We start from the raw sequence: 22,549 nt of genomic DNA, 5'->3' as shown, positions 1-22,549 counted from the left end.
TTGGTGACATAGCTAAGTTGGGTTTCCTACGTTACATTCCAAAGGAGAACTTCAAATTACAGATGTTATGCTACAATGTCACTAGAACATGAACATTGCAAGTCGTGGTGTTTGTGATGTTGGCAACTTTGCACTTTTGCCATACCAGCGAGTAATCCTTTCGGCCTTCCTGATCCTAAACACATTTTCTTCAGTTTTACAATTTGCTCTGAAGTGCTCCGCAGAGCTTCCCCATTCACTTCAATGGAGGACGTCTACATTCCTTTACATGCATAGAGCAGCCCATTCCATTGAGCTATTGGAAATGCCTGTGAGCGCAAAAGGAGCTCAGTATGTGCCTTAGAGTGCTGGATCAGACACATTATCATATGGGATAAAAGACCTTTTGATTTTGGTGGAACTCCAAGTAAATATGCTTATAGTAATCACCTTATTCACTGAACCTGAGCATGCTTATTTGGAATTGATTTCTTTTAGAATAAATGGGACCTGCTTTTAAGTCAGTGGGTAGAATTCGGCTGGTCCTCCTGTTGCTGAAGGCATCCACTACTGGAATACGAGGAGGGGAGGGTTTTTTGCTGATGTCCCCTCCACCCTGCAGTCCCCACAGAAATCTGTTTACCATTAGCAGACCCCTCCCTGATGAATTCAAAGCCCATGCCCTTGCGCCAATGGAATACCACCCAATTGGTTTAGAAACAGGGTGTCTGCATATCCGTGAAAAAAACAAAGCAAAATGCATCGTTATCTTAGAAGTGCTCTTGGATGCAGTTATGTTTGACCTTTGAAAAATCCCTTTAAGGAAAAATAAGACCATATCAATACTTAACAGAAAATAGTTGTGCATATTAATTTCTCTTTTCTTCTTAAAGTAAAACACTGTTCTTTCATAATAAGCTTATGTAATTGCTTGGTTTTAAGAACACTTTTTTTCATTTGAAAAGTAAGCCACATGCATTAAAAATAAATAAGAGTTTGTTTTTATAAATAGCTTAAATGACTACAATAATAATTGAGCATATTTGTTTTCGCTGTTAAAAAGAGAGGTTAGTAGCAGTGACTAGAACGGGACACTTCAATTTTTCAGCCCAGTCGTGGCCAAGCTGGGTGCAATTAAGGGTATGATTTCAGTGGCTTAAGTGCACCTAACTTGGCTAGGACAAGACACTTTGGCTTGGACTGTAACATGTTCCATTCACAGAACAGGACTCTCCTGCCTTCTCCTTCCCTCTGAAGCCCTCACACCCTCAACACACATACATACATACATACAAACAAACAAAACGGGTTCAGAATAGAAGAGCACATGGCAAGGCAACTGCAGCAGAAAGGGTGGCTACCAAAACTGCGTGAGCAAAGGCATCTAATGCTCATTCTGCCACCTTCTGAATTCCAAGCCTTTGTCTTTAATGCCAGCTTTACTGTTTCCTACGATGAAGAGTGCCACAACTCATAAACGAGCCATCTTTCATCAGCAGGTATATTCTTCCCATCTGAAGCCAAGATTAAACCACAAGACTTTTCTGTCTTTGAAGTGAGCATCAGCTGTCCTTAGCTTGTCCTACGGTAGTCTCCATGATAAATACACGATATTGTTTTATTATGCAAAATAAAAATGCATTGCAGTGCCTATTCTGCAAAAACAACAAAAGCTTCTGAATTTCTCTATCAAAATATTTAATTTTCTGTTGAGGCACATTCTGGAGGTAACAGTCAACCATAAATAAAAGAACAGCCTCAGATAGATGGCAGTTTATGCTATTTTGATGGGAATGAGTAGCCTTGCTGTTTTACTTGCATTGTTTCCAGATTCTTGGAAAGATCAGAGGAAAGCCATGTGACGAAATAAGAAAACTTTTAAATGCATAAACAAATAAAGTAATATAATTTCTATCAGAATCACCCAGGCCAGAGCTAAACACAGTCTGTGGTTTTCCTGGGAGCAGATCATTCTACAGAAGGCAACTGCACCAAAACTATATAGCAAACATGAACGTTAGAGGAAACTGACTGCATATAAGCTCAAAATCAACAGAAAGGCTGGATTTTGGATTTCGTGCTTTAATTTTAAGTGCATTTTAGCTCTGGGGATAGATTCCAGGTTTTGGCAGATACATGAAAGAATGTTCAAACTGTGATGAAAAACACTTGAGTTTCAGTGAAAAGAAAGCAAGTGTCCAATTAGCAAAAGAAAGCAAATAACCATTTAGTTGTTGTTTTAAAACAAAAACAAAACAAAAAAAATCAAGCACCCCCCAGGAAGTCTTCCAGATGAGGAAGAGCATCACGTCAACATGCATTTTGCAGTATTTGTTAAGCACTCCAAAATCGTAGCACACGTTTCAACTGATTTGGAGCATTGAATCTTAAACCAAATACCCACCTTTTGGGTGTATTAATGCACCATTTCGCAATATTAATTGGGGGTGGGGGCATTAAAGCTCTGAAAATAAGACCAAATTCATTTATGCACAAGACAGCCTATTCCTTCAATCCTCTCCTATCCTTTTTGTAAAATATGCTGTACAACAGCATGTAATTTTTATTTAAAATTTGATAGAACACATAACCATTTAAAATTAACAGGTGGCCGTTGTCATAACCAGGCAGAGGCATTGCATAAGCACTTCATTGTGAAGAGATCTAGCTGAGGCTCAAGCATATGGACTTTCTAGCTTAAACAGCTGCACCAAATGGATTACCTTTCAGGTCTTAAACAGACTCTAGGGTGCACTATCGGACTCTGACAACTCTTGTTGGGATCCATAGAATCTCAGCTTCCTTTTTTTCTTTTTATACGCACACTGCTACCATAACCCTAAATGAATCTACACTGAAAGAGGAGAGTGGGTAGAAGGTAGATTTAGACTGCAGCATCATACTCTTCAGACATTTGGACAGAATGTGCAGACACTGTAAAACCTTCCACCCAGAGCATACACATGGATGCATCATGTAAGATCTAACCCAGCACAACCATGTTTGCCAGTGGCACTTCTTCAGAGTGATTTATGTAAGCAGTATGTGGGTGGGGGGAATGGGCTGCCAGACTCATACTGTGATCATCAAAGGCTGTATTCAGTAACATGGTTGTATCACATTAGGCATCACTTCTTCCACATGGCTGGAAGGGATACATAGAATCATAGAGTTGTAGAGTTGAAAGGGACCTTGAGAGTCATCTAGTCCAATCCCTTGCAATGCAGGAATCTCAACTACATTATGTGGAGCGTTTTAGGGGCTCTGGAGTCTGGGCTAGGCACCTGTCACAGGGATTTCAAAGCTAGTCAGAAGCATAGAGGATACTGCATGATGCAGAATATCATAAACACAGCCCAGTCCAAAGCATCATTACTGCAGTGCCATTGTGAGTGGATTTCACACTTTCGGCTATGAGGAAAGGCTTAGAAACATCAGGGCATAGTATGCTAAAGACCCAGCGTACTTCCAGACCATCATAATTTTTGAGTGGGATTCAAATACATCCTGGAAAATTCATCTTGCAAAACACACTCCCCCCAAAGATCAGACCTTTTCTAATAAGGAAAGTGATGGGGCATGTAGTGGAAAGTGAGGGATAACACGTTCTTGATGCAGTGCCGTCCTACCACCCCACAGACAAAGCAAGATAAATGCTCATTAAATAGCCAACATTGACTAATCTCTCTGGAAGATACCTCAGAAACCAGGTGGCAGTAATTCACAAAGCTTCCCGGTGTCACGGCAAAGTTGTGGTTGATAATTTTAAACATTAGGAATAATCAAATCAATACGAGGTCTCATGATTAGTCCACTTGCTTGACCAACTCTGCATGTGACAGAGGAGGCATTACACTGTGTTGATACTTGTACGATAGCAAAACATTTTCACGGCAACCATTGGGGCCTCTGCATAAGCCCCAATCATTCCCAAAGAGCTCTCATGGGACCATTGAAAGTTGCACTTCACTGGCCTGTTTCTTATCATCCCTGCCAGCTTTGATGCATTTTCAGAATTTTCTGAAACTGGGCAAGGCAACCATTCTCCACACTTTTGCTGAATTTTCCCTCCTTTCTCCCCACCTCCAAGTTGTGTTTCTGTTTTACTGACACACCTGTGTTTCTGACCCTCAGCCTCTCTAACATCACTTCTGTTGGACTTTTCCACAATCCCTTCTATTTTTTTAGCACAGGTAGGATGTAGCTGAACTACAGCTCCCATCAGCCCCAGGAAGCCTGGCCAATGGCTAGTGATTATGGGAGTTGCAGTTCAGCACCATTTTGGAGGGCCAAATGTTCCCCTCATCTATTTTAGCAAATCAGGAAGTTCTCTCTCCACACACAACTCAGTCATTCTTAGACCGAGGACAGGGCATGCCAAGTTGTGGGAAATGAATTATGTTTGAATGCTCTTCCTTTTCTTGCTTAACTTCCACTATGCTCTATCTTCTACTAAGCTCCTTCCCAGAATGTAACCATTTCCCACAAAGTGATCACAATCTGATAGTCTCCTCTCCTGTATAACTATGCAGTTTCCAGAAGATTGAAGGGACCTATGCGCAGCAGCACTCAACGTCCTGACATTGCACAGGGGCCCCTTCTGAACATTGAGGGGGCCCTGTCACTTCAAAAAAATGATTGGGGGCCCCACGGTGCCCCAGGCCCCAGGAGTCAATGGCCTTGGCAGTTACATCTCTTCTGCTACTCCAAACCAGGATAAGAATGGCTCATCGCCCTTCTGTCTCTCCCTTGTCACATGACCTCAGCAAGCGGTTCTCTTCCTGTCTGTGTTTGTTGTCCAGCAAGTCAGCTTCGAGGTCAGATACCCATATAATAGCCAATACCCTATCAAAGAACCACGCCGGCCCTATAACTTTTATCTAGCAGTCCAGTGCAGTCACTGGAGAAGCAGGACCAGCATAAATATGAAACTGCACAGATAGCTTTGCTTTAAAATGGGGGGGCTGCATTTCACTTTCTTTTTCATGGAAAGAGTGCATAGCAGTTTTTGTCTTATGAGGGTGTGGCAGGTAGCCAGAGGCTTAGAAATTCAGTCGCTCTCTCTACATCCTCATACATTTCCACACAATTTAAAATCTGCCCCCTTGATGTACCCCAGAAGCTCCCAGAATCGTTCTCCACCACCACAATGTAGCATCAGCTTTGTGATTCAACTGACTACTGTAACCTTAACTGAGACCAGTGCATTTTCAACAGTAACTTAGATAAAGCAACACTTCCCCAGTACCTTACAAGTATTCTCTCTAGTGCATTGTAGTTTTATCAAATGCCAGTAACAGCAAGGGTATCAAAACATGTGTGCCTGCTGTTACTACTGCAAAGATATTTTCCTAGCACAAACTTTTTTAAAAAAGAAGAGAAATGAAAAGGGGGTTGGGAAACACCCATCAGCTCCCATTGGTTATTATAACAGATGTCCCCTTATGTCCCTGTGCTGGATCTTGCTGCATCCGTAGGTGAGACGTCACATCAAAGTGTGACCCATTGCAACCCAAAGAATAGTTCCTGATGGTTTCGCTGTCGTAAAGGTGCTCCAGAGCATATCCTGTTAGCGTGTATGCATGCTTATCAAAGTACTGCCGATGGGAATTGTAATAGTTTGGGGATTCTGCTGAGCTATCCCCTGGAGTTTGATGAGGCGACACTTCTGACTGAAGGCAGTCCTTAGCCAGTATCAAACTGGATTTAGAAATTCGGTCAGAATTGGGGCTGCTTATTCTAGACAGTGCCGTGGGGCTGTTGTCATAGTCATTGTCATGGGGGCTCATCATCTTCCCATCTTGTTGCTGTGTGTGTTCGCAGGGAGATGTGTTGGTGACACTAGGGACCCTGCAGGCATCTCCTCTCAGCTGTTGCTGCTGGTGGTGGTGGTAGCTTGCAAAGCAAACAGAGTGCTTTTTCCCTGCTCCGTTAATGGAAACCAGCTGATCGGGAGTCGACTTCCGCAACTGCAGCCTGTTTTCTTCTTCTTTAATCATTTGCTGAGTCGCTCTTATGAGAGTCTCAATTTTGCTGGGCTCGTGTGGGCTGCCCTGATACTGCTCAGAGTGGTATCGGTCACCTGATTCACTAGCAGAACCAGGGTCTGGGGAACTGACAACGCTTTCTTCATCCCAGTGCCCTCTTCCTAGAAAGTGGGGTAAAACAAAGGAGAGAAGCAATCAGCAATGGGCTGTATACAGTCAGAGAACAGCAGAACATTCAGACCTTATGCACGCCCAGTGGGAATATAACTCTTATAATAACTACAAGTCTTCTGCAACCATGAAATGGTGAAATTAAGCCTCCCCACCACCTGTTTCTTTGACCTTGTGACCAGTTCACAACACTGAAGTATCAGCAGAAGGGCACAACTGACAGAACTCCCCTGTCACGGTCCAAGTCAGCCTTTGCCAACCTAGATCTTCTTAGGCTCTGTTGTTGTTGTTGTTTAGTCGTTTAGTCGTGTCCGACTCTTCGTGACCCCATGGACCAGAGCACGCCAGGCACTTCTGTCCTCCACTGCCTCCCGCAGTTTGATCAAACTCATGCTAGTAGCTTCAAGAACACCATCCAACCATCTCATTCTCTGTCGTCCCCTTCTCCTTGTGCCCTCCATCTTTCCCAACATCAGGGTCTTTTCCAGGGAGTCCTCTCTTCTCATGAGGTGGCCAAAGTATTGGAGCCTCAGCTTCACGATCTGTCCTTCCAGTGAGCACTCAGGGCTGATTTCCTTCAGAATGGATAGGTTTGATCTTCTTGCAGTCCATGGGACTCTCAAGAGTCTCCTCCAGCACCATAATTCAAAAGCATCAATTCTTCGGCGATCAGCCTTCTTTATGGTCCAGCTCTCACTTCCATACATCACTACTGGGAAAACCATGGCTTTTACTATACGGACCTTTGTTGGCAAGGTGATGTCTCTGCTTTTTAAGATGTTGTCTAGGTTTGCCATCGCCTTTCTCCCAAGGAGCAGGCGTCTTTTAATTTCGTGACTGCTGTCACCATCTGCACTGATCATGGAGCCTAAGAAAGTAAAATCTCTCACTGCCTCCATTTCTTCCCCATCTATTTGCCAGGAGGTGATGGGCCCAGTGGCCATGATCTTCTTAGGCTCTAGCAACCTTCAATCCCAGACAGTACGACCAGTGGTCAGGGATTGTGGAATCTATAGTTCAAAACATCGCACCAAGTTGGGGAATTCTGGTTTAGATTCTAGGGCAGAGGTGGGGAACCTGCAGCTAATGGGTCACTCTAGGCCCACCAAATCAGCTGTCCAATTTGTCCCACAAAGTGATTTTTGGCTAGCCATGCCTGCCTATCACACACGCCTAACATCAGGTGTGGAACAGGTAAAGCCACAGCTGCCAAAGAACAACAAAAAATGCACAGTTTAGAGTGGACTCCTCATCATTCTTTTGTTATAGGCTTCTTGGTAGTGGCACCCTCCCTGTGGAACACCCTCCCTTCAGATGTCAAGGAGATAAAGAATTACACAACTTTTAGAAGACATCCGAAGGCAGCCCTGTATTGGAAGGCTTTTTTATTATTATAATTGGCTTGCATTCAGCACTATTTAAATTTTGCACCAAATACAAGTCCCATTGCTTTCTGCAAAGATCAGATCCACCTGATGCCATATTATGGTATTAAATGATTGACAGGGGATGCCCCCACTTGTCAAATATGGTCAATGAATGTAAAACTTCATTTCTGATAGAAAAAATATTCCCTAATTTTAAAGATGCTTGACACTTCAATCATGGTCACACTTTTGGAAGTCCTACTGTGCAAGCAGAATTAACTTACAAGTAGCCATATAATTTGTTGATGTTAAATGTGTTCTGTTGTATTTCAAACATTTTTTTTATTAATTGTATTTTATCATGTTGTTTTAAATGTTGCAAGCCACCTTGAATCCCAACTTGGGGGAAATGTGGGCCATAAATACATTACAATAATTATAATGCAGAATAATAACAATTGACTGGCTGAAATGGTCCTTTAAAAACCTCTCTCTCTCTCTCTCTCTCTCACACACACACACACACACACACACACACACACACACCCCAGTGTCCTGAATATTGATGGGTAAAATCAATTTTTCCAAATATAATGTATTTTGTTTGTCATTCTCACTAATATCTAGTTTCCAAGAGTCTTCTTTTTTTGTGAGATTATGAGGGTGAGCAGTGAGTTTGTTTGGGCTCTAGGTGAGAGCCAGGAGGCTGAGAGGGAGGTGTATTAGACAAAGAAGATGTTGATTTTGGTCTGTATTTATTCACAATTTGCATTAAGGTATTATTTGTTTATGGAACTGTATTTTTGCAACATTTGATTGTTGTTTAAGTTGCCTGTTGCTGATACTTTAGTTTTCTACACACGATTTAGAATTATTTTTATATATTAAGTGGTACAGAAATTAATTATTTTTACACACACTTTCCCTTAATATATGCATTTTTGTAACCACTGGTTGGTTGGAGAACTGCATTGCAAAATTTGGATAAGTGTGAATTTTGAAGGATGGCTGTGTTTTGGTGCTCACACAGTTTTGGAATGTCTGAATTGGATAGATTCACCTTTAAATGTGACCCAAATTGAAATTCTCCCCCATCCCTACTTCCAGGTAAGGTGCTAGTCAACAAACAGACCACAGATATCTCCTAACTCCATTGTTAGGTCCATAAATGGTCAACTTGAGACCATTCAAGGCAGGCCTTTCAAACCCTGGCTCAATGTTGCTACCACAACCTGCCTTCCAGTACATTTACCACTTACCGTGAATTCGGTGTATGGAAGTTATATGAGGCATGCTGTTTTCATAGGCTTCTCTGCTCTCAGGAGAAGATTTGGTTAAGGGAAGGCCAGATCGGGAACCCCACCACGCTTCCCTCCCAGACTGTGGTGTGCCAAGGAAGTATCGGCCGGCCTCACACCTGCTGCCTTCACAGGCCTGAGTGTGGAAGTGTCTGTCATCAGCCAACCTGGAATGGTCAAGTGCAAAACCATAGCAGAGAGCACTGCGGTCTGAGTATTGTCTATAGGCACAGGAGACATTGTGATGCTGAGAGTTTGGCCTTTCAATGGGATCCATCAATTGTGGAGAGGCAGTGTCGGTCAGTGGGCTGCCACCCCACTGGCTTTCATGGTCTGATTCAGATCTTTCTGTATGAAATCCAGAATACTGCGATACAAAGAAAAAGGGGAAAGAAGACATTAACGGTGGGATACGGTCTAAGAAGCAATTTGATTTACTGAAAACTCGGAACCCAATTCACAAAACAGAGGAGTTAGAACTGAAGAAGGACTAAGACAAGTTGCATCCATAACTAGGCTGTGAATCAGAATGCCTGCTTTCTCACGGCTACATAGCACTACAAAGCTTTCTGCATTGAAACTAGCACTATTTTTCAAGAAAAAGAGGTGCCAGAACTCATCAGGAACACCTCCCTTGCTCTCTTATAATACCAATGACACCCACCTGAGAAGTGCGGGAACTAAGTTCCGGTGAGTTCCAGCTGGAAAAAACCCCTGATTGAAATCATAAATGTAAAAGCTATAGAAGTCAAATGGGACTGTTTTTGTCTATTCAGCCACAATCCCAATGGCCAAAATCCTTTTAAGACTCCATGAAGTGGCATCAGACCCACTGCCACCTCTAGCCCTCTCCATATAATCCCATGTTATGCAAGAGCTTTTCACAATAGTGCTCTGTTGTGTCTAGTGATACTGCTGTAACAGCAACACTCACTCTGCTTTATGGGCTTACTGTACCAATATGATGTTTCAGTTAAACTCAACAAGCTAAGAAGTTTCCTTCTTAGTTTGATCTCCACCCTTAATACTTATTTGCTGGCTCTCAGGTTTAAAAGTGGCAAATGAAGACACCATTTCCCAAGTGCTTATAGAGGCCAGAAAACTATGTTTGGGCAGTCATTTTCCCCTTCTCACCTGCAAACACTTGTTTCTAAGTTTATTGCTTCCCTAGAATCCACAGCCATGTACTTAAAAGGCTCTTAAGCAGAAGTTTTTTAGGAATCACTGGTATTATGATCACAGTGCAATTCTATGTACATTTGCTGAAACACAAGTTCAACTTACTGGTAGTTCAACAGTAGTATTCATGGCACTTCTAGACTGTCACTATTTTCTGGTGGAATTCAATCACATATTCAGGTTGTGAAGTTACAGTTTGTTTGTTTGTTTGTTTGTTTGTTTGTTTGTTTTTAACATTTGCTTCTGGTGTACAAGTATCTCAGGTAAATAATGCTAAAGTCTTCCATAACAAACCTACTTCCCAAAATATAATACTTTTTGCAATAAGGAGAGTGGTGGGAAAATGCACCAGAAAGTGTGAGATAACAATTGCTTTGATGCACCTTAATTTCACCTCTCCACAAACAAATAAGAAGAAGGTGAAGGTATATTTGGGGGCAGGAAACCAAATTAAGTTCTCATGAAGAAGAAATGAAATCAAAAGAGAGGGGGAGAAATATGAGGCCAAAATAGAAGCATGCTCTTGACCAATTCCAACCATATTTGGAAGTGGTTTCTTCTCATTTTCCTCCTGTCAACTCTTCTACAGCTGTTAACATGACTTGTCTAGTCAAATTACAAGATAAAACTTGGGACAAACACTAAGAGCTTATTTGGCCTGAAGTCGCTCCTGAAATCAGTCACCACTTTCCAAAACTAAAAGGACTACTGGCAGTAAAGGAGCACCAGAGAGTTCATATGATCTATTTCTGATCATCTCCAGTCAGCCCGGTTCTTCCTGTTGTACTGATAGCTTCCAACGGGAGGGACTGGCAGTTCCTGGAACAAGAGTTGACATCCAGTGTGCTTATCCAGTGTGCCAGCAGAATGACAAGAGATGGGGGAGTGAGCATTGACCAAGGATGGCATTACTAGAATCATCCATAGTGCTTCATATTAGGGACAGCTTGCATTGTGTTTTTGCCCTGTTGCTTAAGCACACAAAAGTTGCAATAATAGTACTGCTTAAGTATAATGCAAGCTGTACTTCACCAGCCTCGATCCCATGTTTAAATAAGTGTGCTTTACCCACATTTATTTTGGGGAAAGCCATGGGGTACAATCTGGAATATGGTCTGATCTGAATCAGAAACTCCTTGCCAGTTTTCTGCAGGAAGTCACCGCCTACCTGACTGCTGTTTACACCAAAGGCGCTCAGCATAGGAGCCAATATCTGCCCCCCCTGCAAAGCTGATGGGCATTGCTATTCAAATGGCATGTGTGATTGATTATGCAGGGTGGGGCTTACCCAATATTTCATTCAAGTTGGCACCCTGGTGCTCAGACTTCTAAGCGCACCCTCCAGAAGTGTTTTTTTATTGTGCATTCATGATTATTTGCACTCGTGAAGCTACTGAGGCAGTCACACATATAACTACTCGTGAAGCTACTCGTGAAGCTACTGAGGCAGTCACACATATAACTATATTGCTTTCAATATAGTTTGCAAGTGCAAAAGTTCTCTGGTGGCCACACTGTGCATACCCCAAAACCTCCTGCTAAAACCTCATAGCTTATTATACCCACAAATGTTCTGCTCTATCTTTGTCCTGCATTTGTTATGCTATAGCAGCTCCTCCCTTGGGGGAAAAGCAATGACAAACCTAGACAGCATCTTAAAAAGTAGAGACATCACCTTGCCAACAAAGGTCCGTATAGTTAAAGCTATGGTTTTCCCAGTAGTGATGTGTGGAAGTGAGAGCTGGACCATAAAGAAGGCTGATCGCCAAAGAATTGATGCTTTTGAATTATGGTGCTGGAGGAGACTCTTGAGAGTCCCATGGACTGCAAGATCAAACCTATCCATTCTTAAGGAAATCAGCCCGGAGTGCTCACTGGAAGGACAGATCGTGAAGCTGAGGCTCCAATACTTTGGCCACCTCATGAGAAGAGAAGACTCCCTGGAAAAGACCCTGATGTTGGGAAAGATGGAGGGCACAAGAAGAAGAGGACGAGGTGTTGGACAGTGTTCTCGAAGCTACCAGCATGAGTTTGACCAAACTGTGGGAGGCAGTGGAAGACAGGAGTGCCTGGCGTGCTCTGGTCCATGGGGTCATGAAGAGTCAGACACGACTAAACGACTAAACAACAACAGCAGCTCCTCCAGACAGCAATCATTAGATTCTTTTTTAAAGCCTGGGAGCTCCCAATCATAGCTGGTCTGAAACTCTCCTTGTATGTTCCAGCCCCCTGATTTGGAGGTTTTGCCTCAGATATGTGATATTTGATGGTATTTGGAATCATAGAATTGTAAAGTTGGAAGGGATCCCCTAGGGTCATCTGGTCCAACGCCCTGAGATGCAGAAATCTCAACTAAAGCATTCAAGACAGATGGCCATCCAACTGCTGCTTAAAAACCTACAATGAAGGAAAGTACAGCATCTCGGAGGTAGTCTATTCCACTGTCGAACAGCTCTTACTGTCAGAAAGTTCTTCCTGATGTTCAGTCCAAATCTCCTTTCTTGTAACTTGAACCCATTGGTTCAAGTCCTACCCTCCAGACCATTTATCACAAAGCAGGGCAGGAGTATGCTCAAAAATACTCAACCTGGCTAAAAATCATTCAAGGTCATCCCTATCCAGGTCATGTGCATAAATGGGGGGGGGGGGGCTAGATCCACAAATATTATTGAAAAGCTTTGAAAGTACTCAGTTATCAGAGGTTCTGCCCCCTCTCCAGCAGAATCCCCCCCCATGCCCTGTTTATGGGGTATTTTTACCCTTATTTTTTCAGTAAAGTTCAACAACTTTGGCTACCCTCCCCCACCAATCCTGGCTATGCCCATGGCCCAGGAATGTAATTGAATTACCAGTGTTATTTTATATTTTGTTTGTTTCTATGTTTATTTTTTATTGGTGTTTTAAAATAAATATTATAGACTGTATTCCGTAAGCTGCTTAGAGATCTTTTGTTCTAGTAAGCAGTATATAAATCTTGTATAATAATGATGTCAATCCCTGGCATTAAGAACAGGTTCTGTAACTGAGCACCCTGGCTCAGATTAAGTTATGCATTATAGCATATATATATATATATATATATATATATATCAGGTTCTTTATATATCACCCTGGCAAGGTGGCTACAAAAAATCCCCATGCAGTGAAAGGGCAGATCATGTGAGTCGGCTCTAAGTGGTTTCTGGACAGCAGCCAAAAGGAGGTAAAGTCTTTCATGGTCTCTCTTTTTACCTAAGCTTTATATAAATACAGAAACAAAATAGGAAAATCAATACATTTTACGAGAGTCTAGCTCCCCACTCCCTCCTTTTCTTGTTGAAAGAGCTGCAAAGCTTACATTTTCAGGCTTTTACAACGCAAGCTGCTTCAGGGGAACAGATCGGCTTACCAGTTACAAAGCTGTAAAACACTTAGGTTAAGAAGAGAGGCTGAGAAAACTGAGAATGCACGCGGTAGATTTCAGGGGAACTTAAGCATGCATCAGTATGCGCCGGGTTGTAACTTTATTAAGCTGCTAAGCGCTAGCACATTCTTGCCGGCTGGCTTGGGGCAACAGCACACAAACCCTTCCCATCAGACCTTGATAGGTCTCAGTGCCAGTCTGGCCAAGGACAACAGAACCAGGCTTCACACCCAAAGTCAAATGTGTGCTACAACCTATGTGACTCTTATTTCAATTCCTGGGCAACACAACTGCTCTTACAAAGGAGGAGGGAGAGAAAAGCCTTCTCAATAAAGTCTCCTTTGCTATGAAAGGTTTCTGCAGTACTGGCCATTTTCAACTTTCTTAATTTGTGCCTGAAACTTGAGGGGGAATCACAGATGCAGTCTGCACTGTGCTGAGAACATATGCATGCTTTTAAATCACTTTTATCTTGCTTTTTACTAATGTAACTCTGAAATCTTACGTATGTTCATTTTGCATTCACTGTTGTAGGCAGAACAGATGGCAAAAGGCTTAGATTAAAGTAACAGCACAACCATTAAACTAACCTCTGCTGCTAGTGAGCCAATGCCAGTTTGGGGGTTACTTTTAGCAATAGAAAATGGAGAGATTCTCCCTTGTGTTTTTCAGAGTTGGAAAAGATTTGTATGGGTCTATTGGTATGAAATCTGGTGGGCTGAATGTGTTGAGTGGTATCTTATGGCAACTTTGCCATAGTGGATACTGGATTATCACTAATCTGACCCCCTCACACACCACCCAAGTACTGCAGCTATCCTGCCATGTCATATTTTATTCCTTTCTACTCTTTGTTCCCCAGACTTTGGAAGTGTATTTTGGAGAGTGGTGGTGGTGGGATTGGCAAAAACAAAACAAACAAAAAACAGATATCCTAATTTATGTAAGAAGCCCTTTCTGCAAAGCCACCTTTGGATCCAACCCATTATTTATACAGTCCTTTTTAATCAACGAAACAGAAGTTTCTAAATGAAAGTAACAGGCTGCAGTATGAGATGGTTAGCTTTTGGAGGAGATATCAATATTCATCACATGAAAGCTTAGCAGTATTTCATTGACACTCATCAGCCAAGGCTATTACAGTAAATAAGTTTGGAGTTAAACAGCTGCAAATAACATTCCAATCAGTGGCTTAAATACAATTCTCCAACAGCATGAAAAAATGAATTACAGAAGAACCCCTGAAAGGTCATGCCAGATGCTGACCAAGTGTTTCCATTATAGAAAGAGTACTTTTCATTATACGGTCATTGTAAGGAAAGATTACATTCAGATGATCATTATCAATAATACCTCTTGTCAATTTCTGCTGTACTGGGAATAGGTGTGTGTCAATCTGTACTTATTCAGTTGTTTATTACTGTAGATCATAGCATAGGTAAGAAAATTGACATAGCTCTAATATGACATGATGAACTCTGGTGACCTCGGTACAAGTTTGATCTCAAAACATGCCCTGAGGGCATTCAGGAAACACCCTGAATTCCTCACACTTTGCATAAAGGTCAGCACATGTACATTTAGTTGCCGGTACATACAGTTTATTCACCACCTGATAATTTGATAATTTGAAGACAGTGAGCAGACAAAAGATAATCAGTTCAGTCACACCCCACCAGGGTGATTTCCTTTCAAACACTTAATCTTCAAAATGGACCAGGTGGAGCTGGGCAGGAACTCTGGGGAAAAGGCAGCAGAACTATTGGAAATTGTAGAAATTGCTCATCTCAAGGCCTTCCTCTCTTTTCTGTTGGAACACCTTAACCAAAATGGTATAAATCCCCCAGGTTTCAAAAAGTCAGCTGGCTCTCCTAGCTCCAGCGAGGACCTTCAATCAGTGTTCACAAGGAAGGAACACACACACTCTTAAGGACAGCTATGCTATTTCTCCCCTCCTCTGCATTTCTTAATTTACTATTAGTGTGAGTCCTGCTGGCAAAATTGCCATGCTCACTTCTGGAGGCTTTTGAGAATAGATGGGGTTTCTTCCATTCTTTAGATCAAGGTTATGTAGGTATGGTAGGATTTGCTGCCTGCTTAATTTGAAATTTTACTGTCTGAAACAGCATTGATGTATTCTATCACTTTTATTTCATATAATAAACCAAGCACATCTACCTCTCCAACTCTACTCTCTGCACCAACACTTAGTACCTGCCATCTGAGACAACCGCCTTACTCAGCTTAATGGAAGAGCTAGCCCTGCCCACAGACCTTCATAATACTCTCTGCTCACTACCTGCTCGCACCTCATATGTTCAGTTTTTCCTCATCATTTAATCTACCAGAGTTCAAAACCATGCAGGCAGCTTCCATTAAGTAGAGATGCTCTCTTCTCCAGGAGAGCTGCAAGGATATGATGGAATTTCCTCCATATGTCCTAATCACCCACACACCACACACATTTGTTTATTACACACACACACACGCACACACACACACACATATTATTAGGTTTACAAAGTAAGATTAACAGACAGGGACACCAAGAAAATATTTTCAGTTGTGGCCCCAGATAATTTATTTTCCACATGAACATAGAATATATGTTGCAGGGGAAGCTGCCTTGCTCCAAATCAGACCTGTTGATCCAGTTAGCTCGATACTGTCTACACTCAACTGGCAATGGATCTCCAGAGCTTCAGATGGGGTCTCTCCAAGACATGGGAGCATAGGAAACTCCCTTATATTGAGTTAGACCTTCTTTAAAACATATGAAGCACGACCATAATAATGAAAAAATCATGTTATTCATACCTGTGGATATGGAGATGTCCTAGATTTTGACTTTGTGCTCGGCAGACGTGACTTGCTTCCTTTTCTGTTGTCAGTGATTGTTGGTGTTGAGTTTGCATATGGGAATGATGGCTTTGTTGCTGAAACTTGATCCAATGAGAGCTGTAGTCCTTTATATTCTGTATCCCTGGATAAAAGGAATAAGGCGAAATTAATACCATCCAAGACAACTTGGGGTTAACTTGTATAGCTTTCATTTTATGCAGTGTCTTGATCCCTTTTGTAAGAAATCATCCCATAAAATATACATACCTGTAGGAAATGTGAGTCTCTTTCCAGACTACAGAAGAAAAGTGGAAAGGGAAGGCAGCGGCTCAGGAATAAATAAAATAGAGAATAGCAAAGGTACACATCAAACAGTCTTCCCTGGACAAGAGAATGCTCCACATGAGCAGTGGAGACTGTCTATTCATACAGAGCATTCTTCAAATGTAGTGATGAGCATAGTTAAATTTCATGCCCAGTGCTCCATATGTCAATAAGGAGTCACTGAATGCAGATGGCACAACAAAGAGCATCAAGCATTAATGAAGGCAATAAATAGATACAATTGAAACCATCCATTGGAAGGAAAGATTTATAACAGTACATAGTCACAAAATGGTCTAAGACAACAAAGAGTACACAATCACTAAGAATATATCCAAATTTCTGAGGCTTTTCAAAGGACAAACAAGAGGATTCATTTATTATAATCTACACATGAGACCTGAGGGGGAAATCCACCTGAAGTGTTTGTGGTGCAGGCCACTATATATATTAAAATGACAGCAGTGTGGGTCTCAATATAGACAATCCACATTTGATGGATAACTCATTAGTTTAGAGTTAATTCATTACATAACTTTAAACAAGCCAAGAACAGTGGCTCATTAACTGGAATTGGGCAAAGCCAAGAACCTCCAGTATAAAAGTGACAGGTCTAGTCTATATTATACCACATGCAAAAATATTTATAACTGGGAATACACGGAGCACTATAAACTATTGTGGTGGTTTGAAAAGTTGGCTTGTCTAGAGATTGACAGATGAGGTACAATCAATCTGAATATACAAATGCTTCTGGTCATTTGTCAGGTTTCTGCCTTGTGTCCGTTGGTGTTTATTTCAATGGAATGGGTGTCGAGACATAATGGAAGTTTTGTACAATGGCCTGGCTTACCTTCATAACCTACATTAAGAACATAGGACAAGCCCTGGTGGATCAGACCAAAATCCAGGATCCTGCTTTCCTAAAGTAGTCAACCAGATGCTTAAAGGAAGTCCAAAAGCAGGACACAAGGCCAAGAGGCCTCTTTCTCAGAGACTGATCAAAGGCATGGTGCCTCTGATTCTGGAGGTGGTAGTAGCCATTGATAGTCTTATCCTCCATTAATTTGTCTAATCCCCTTCTAAAGGGGTGGGAACCAACCATCACCACTTCTTACAGCAGCAAATTCTATAGCCCCACTGTAGCTTCACATGCAGCAGAATTAATGAGTTGAGTTTGGAAGTGGTAGAATGGACTCGACTACTTCAGGAGAGGCAAAACCTTTCTGAATACCACTTTCCTGCTGCACAGCAGTCTGGCAAATGTTACACCTGGAAAAAGAGGCTCTTGTTCTGCCAACTCCAGTTCCTTCACCCTGGAGCCACCCAGTTAGAGAAATTGAACTGTGGGCTCTAGGAGGAATAAATCACTGTGCTCAAGAAATAGGTTGATCTCAGGAGAGAAGCTGAGTTATTGTACCAATCACTGCAGATTCCCCCCCCCCTGCCACCGCCGCCTTTTTGTGTATTTTACTGCCTTTCCATAAACACAGACACTGCAGGCTGGCGACTAAATTTACACCAAAAGCAAAAAAAGCACCGTTTAACTTGCTGTCTCTGCCCAATCAGCTAGCAAAAACCCTGGCAATAACAGTGACCAATAACAAAAGCCAATACTGTCGTGACAAACTGAAAATTTAAACACATAAAGGCTAATTAAAAAGGTAAAGGCACCCCTTACCATTAGGTCCAGTCGTGACCAACCCTGGGGTTGCGGCGATCATCTCACTTTAAAGGCCAGTTATAAAGTTACATATACATGGGAAGAGGCATAAGCAATGTGAAAACACACATAGAAAGAGATGCTCTTTTTCGAAAGCAAGAGGGTAGATAGGTGAGATGCTGCAAGCTGCAGTGATTTCAGCCTTAGCTTCTTCAGAAGAGAGATTTGCAAGTCCAACTGATGTTCCATAGAACTGTAGAGTTGGAAGGGACCCTGAGGCTCATCTAGCCCACCCTCTGCAATCCAGGATTATGCAGCAGTCCCATACGAGGATCAAACTTGCAGCCTTGGCATTATCAGCACCATGCTATAACCAGCTGAGCTATCCAAGCAAATCAGAAGTAGTAGGTACTTATTTAGACCATTTCTATACCACATGGTATCTAAGAATAATGTGGTGTGCAGAAAACGAAAAACAACAGTAGTTACAAATACATTATGGAAACCCCCATTAATATAAATTATTCAGAAACATAGACCAATATCAATTCCTTCTCCTTCTGACACATCTCCCTGCTCAAGAGCCTCCTGGCTCTCAACTAGGGTCCAAACAATTTCAAAGATCTCCCCCCTGCCCCCGATCTCCCAATAAAGAAGATTCCTGGAGCCAGCTTACATTACCCTACTCTCTCATCTAGGCTCCTTGTATGGGCAGGCACCAAGGTACATGAAGCATTCCAAAGGACACTTCAGACAGTTCACAAAGGCATTTAAATGTTAGCCAACTTTTTGTTCCACAAAACCCCTCAACATCACCCTGAATTGGCACCAAAGTTATAAAGAGAGAAACTTGATTCAATGTTTCAGATGAAACAATACCCTTTTAACTTGGTGTAATCCTGCCAAGGGTGCCAGCTCTTGGGGGCCAAGGCACTGTGCCGCCCATTTTTTTAAGGGACCAGGCTTCCTCAATGTTCAGAAGGGCCCCGTGTGACATCACACACGGGCCCCTTCAATCCTTTGGAGAAGGTGGTGCCCCTGAATCCTGCAATGTTAACACTGGGCAAGCTAGCGTGTTGGTTGTTTTTTTATATATAGCATAATTTCCCATTACTTTAAATTCATAGGTGCTTTTTAGCAGCATGTCTGCAGAGAATACACTGAAAGCCTATTAGATGAGAGATAAAACAGCCAATTTCAACACCTCCCATCTTTCCTTTAAGAATGCATCTTCCCAAAGCCAACCTTTGCATTTCTACTTTAATATCCAAGCATTTATGCATAAACAGTATCTCTTATTTGTATTAATAGCACAGAAATGTAAATCCTCACACACCAGTAGGAGAGCATCCCCCATTACATGCAAAGTTAATAGGGACCCCCAGCTGTTTCCCAGACTAGACATTTTCACCTCAATCTTCAAGGCAATCTTTTTTACATGTTGGGAGGGGGGACCATTAATACGAGTGCTGTTGGATTGAGCATCACAAGATCCAAGTTCAATTTCTCTTTCTGTTACGATAAGAATCTCAAATGATCTTGGGCTAGTCATTCTGTATGAGACTTTTGGAAGCACTTGACATGGAGCTAACCTGGGCTCCCATCACAGCTGATAGTTAAACCTTACAGTGGAGATTTCACCATTGGCCTTGATGCAAAAAGAATCAAGAGATGGTATTGTTACAACACACTTTTTATTTCATGGAGGATGTGAGCTGGTTTGGAAGCTTCAGCTAAGAAGCAGCATAGAAACCTACTGTGTTAATATTTCTGTGAATGGAACTTTATTGGAGCTAATGAAAACATGAGGATTTAGGTCAGTTCACAGTCCCATTGACTCCAACTGGGTTAACGCCACAGAAACTCAAATATGTCTCAGGAAGCTGCTGCTGGATCTTTTGGTTTCATGGCCCAATCTATAACCAACCTAAGACTTCAGTGTAAAGTAACCAGCTCTGTTTGCTTCATAATTACGTTAAACTTCAATACTGCTGTATTAGGCAGATTGGACACTGAAATGCCAATTTCAGACCCCATACCTGGAGATGCCATGCATGGAACCTGGGACTTCCTGCATGTGCTACAGCTCTTCCCATTTAAAAGTGTTCCTAAGTGAAAATGGAAAATAAGTTGCAGTTCCTTGACATTGATACATAGCTGAGAAGTGGCTGGGAAGCATATGTTTTGTGTGCAAGGAACAGTGGAACCTAGTGAATAGTAAGAATAATTCCCAGTGAATCTGTAGGTTCCATTCCTGGAAGGTTTTTGAGACAGAACTGAATAAACATCTATTAGTTCTTGTATACTTCAAGATCTTGGGCAGACAACCCCAGAGGTTCATTACAGCTTATGATGATGAGTAACCAGCAAAAGACCCATAACAGCAATATGACCATCCAAAGAAAGACAGACATCATTAAACAGTTATATTTATTGGTATGAATTCAAAATCTTCTCTCTTTTTAATCTAAATATTTTACATCTTATATATTTGATCCTTGATTAAACCTCTTTTAAGTTGCTAATCATTAATGGGGTTTTTATTGTTACTGTGCAAACAGTTCATTCATGCTGGTGACCTATCAAATTTCACAGACATGGTCTTTAATTGGATTTATTCATTTCTAATCTGCTTAAGCCCTGGGTGCTGTAATGCTTGACTAAATATACATTCAGCACCCTTATTTAAACTGGTAAAATAAATGTGAGATTTGGACTTTGAATATATAAATGCAATTGTTATTGTGTACCTAACAGTAGCAGAGGTGGAGGGAGGAATCATAGAAGGAATTTGAGGGGTCAGCATCTGGTGTGCCCCTAGTGAGAAAGTTAGGGATGGGGGATATAAAACTGCAAAACCTATAATTCAAGAAAACAGACTCTTCCTTAAGATCATAAATGGGCAGTCCAATGTACATCATCTATGGTGCCAAAGCAAGATAATCTGATGCCAATGAAGGCTGTGTACACCCCATACACACATTGAAAGCACACACTGTCCAAAAAAATGAAGAAAAGATTTATGGGAACTGTAGTTTATCCCCCCCCCCACAGCTAAATTTCCAGCATCCTTTAAAAAACTACAGTTCCGAGGATACTTGGGGAGGGTATGCTTTGAATACATGGTGTGTATGCAGCCTAAGATTCCTAATATCAGCAAATGCACTTTCCTGTTGAATCAGTAACCGTTGCACTGGCAGTTATTTTAAGGAGAACCTCAGGCCTCTCTATGTAATCCTCAGGGTGCTCCCCAAGCCTCCCCCCTCAAGCGACGCATATCTCCAGTCCTGCTCTGGACCCTCCTCAAGTCCTTTTGCCTGGCTCCAATGTGTCCTTGAAATGTGATCAAGTGTCTTGCTTGCCTGAAGGAAGAAGAGATTGTGGATGTGTAGAAAAAACCAACCGGCTTTTGTATGGCTGTAATGTAACCTATTGTACAAAGGTCACATCCACTGCCCTGCCCACACTTGCCTCTCAACTTGCAGAATTTTGCCTCTAGATCCCTAGAATTATAGAAATGTTTATTTTGTACCCACCTATTGACCCTGTGTAGCCCATAACAGTCCAAGGAGGTTTTAAGCACTTGGAAACAACAACAAAATATACAGTGAAATCTTTCCAGCGTCCTGAAAGGTTTGTTTTATCTGTCATTACTTGAAAAGCCAAATAAGTTTATCTTTAGATTACACATAATACCTTCAGTTATTCCTTTTAAATGAACAGTTCCCAGGGTTCCATCACATTCTATCATCAGAAAACAAACTGCGAGAAGAGCATTATCACCATATTTTCCCCTAAAGGTGAAAGCATATGATCATCCCTGACAGGTAACATATTTTTAAATGTCAGCTCCTTGTTTTCTGCCTCTGTCATATTCAGTTATTGGTAAGTCATTGTACAGTCCAATCCGCCTTTTCCTCCCCAGTGACACCATTGAGCAATTGTCATTCTATCAGTTGCAGCAGGGCAAGAGAAGGAAATCAGGACCACTCCATCAGCTCTTAACAAGATAGCAGCTCCATAAGGCTCCTTCCTCCATCAACTGACAGTCTGTGGCAGAGGGAGATGTGGGAAGCTGGACCAAAAGCCAAGAGACTAGAATCTGCTGGCTTCTCCTCTCCTTGCACTGTTTCCATTCCAGCTGACCCTTGGAAGAACTTTGTAAGAATGAATGGCAGGAGAAATCCAGCCAGATGAGTGGGGTATAAATAATAAAATTATTGTTGTTGTTATATTCCTGGGTTTGCTTTTTCTTCCTATTTTCTCCCAATCCACTTTCCTATTGTGTCCTGTCCTTTAGATTGCAAGCCCAAGTGTGGGATTGTAATCTGTTTAGG

At 41.8% G+C, this 22,549-nt stretch overlaps 1 protein-coding gene across 1 annotated transcript in view; it reads right to left on the bottom strand.

Moving 5' to 3' along the window:
• Nucleotides 1-4,182: 4,182 nt before the first annotated feature.
• The window catches only part of SIM1 (SIM bHLH transcription factor 1), a 55,818-nt gene continuing 37,451 nt past the window's right edge, over nucleotides 4,183-22,549 (bottom strand). The window contains exons 10-12 of the mRNA XM_082216633.1: nucleotides 16,202-16,367; nucleotides 8,764-9,169; nucleotides 4,183-6,127 (exon numbers count right to left, since the gene is read on the bottom strand). Of these exons, the coding sequence (XP_082072759.1) occupies nucleotides 5,388-6,127; nucleotides 8,764-9,169; nucleotides 16,202-16,367 (1,312 nt within the window). The 3' untranslated portion in view covers nucleotides 4,183-5,387. The remainder of the gene's footprint in view (nucleotides 6,128-8,763; nucleotides 9,170-16,201; nucleotides 16,368-22,549) is intronic.

Source organism: Podarcis vaucheri (assembly GCF_965113315.1).
Source record: "Podarcis vaucheri genome assembly, chromosome: 3".
In the NCBI taxonomy this organism is placed as follows: Eukaryota; Metazoa; Chordata; class Lepidosauria; order Squamata; family Lacertidae; genus Podarcis; species Podarcis vaucheri.
Note: the sequence above shows the minus strand (reverse complement) of the source record. Positions and strands in the feature narration are given on the sequence as shown.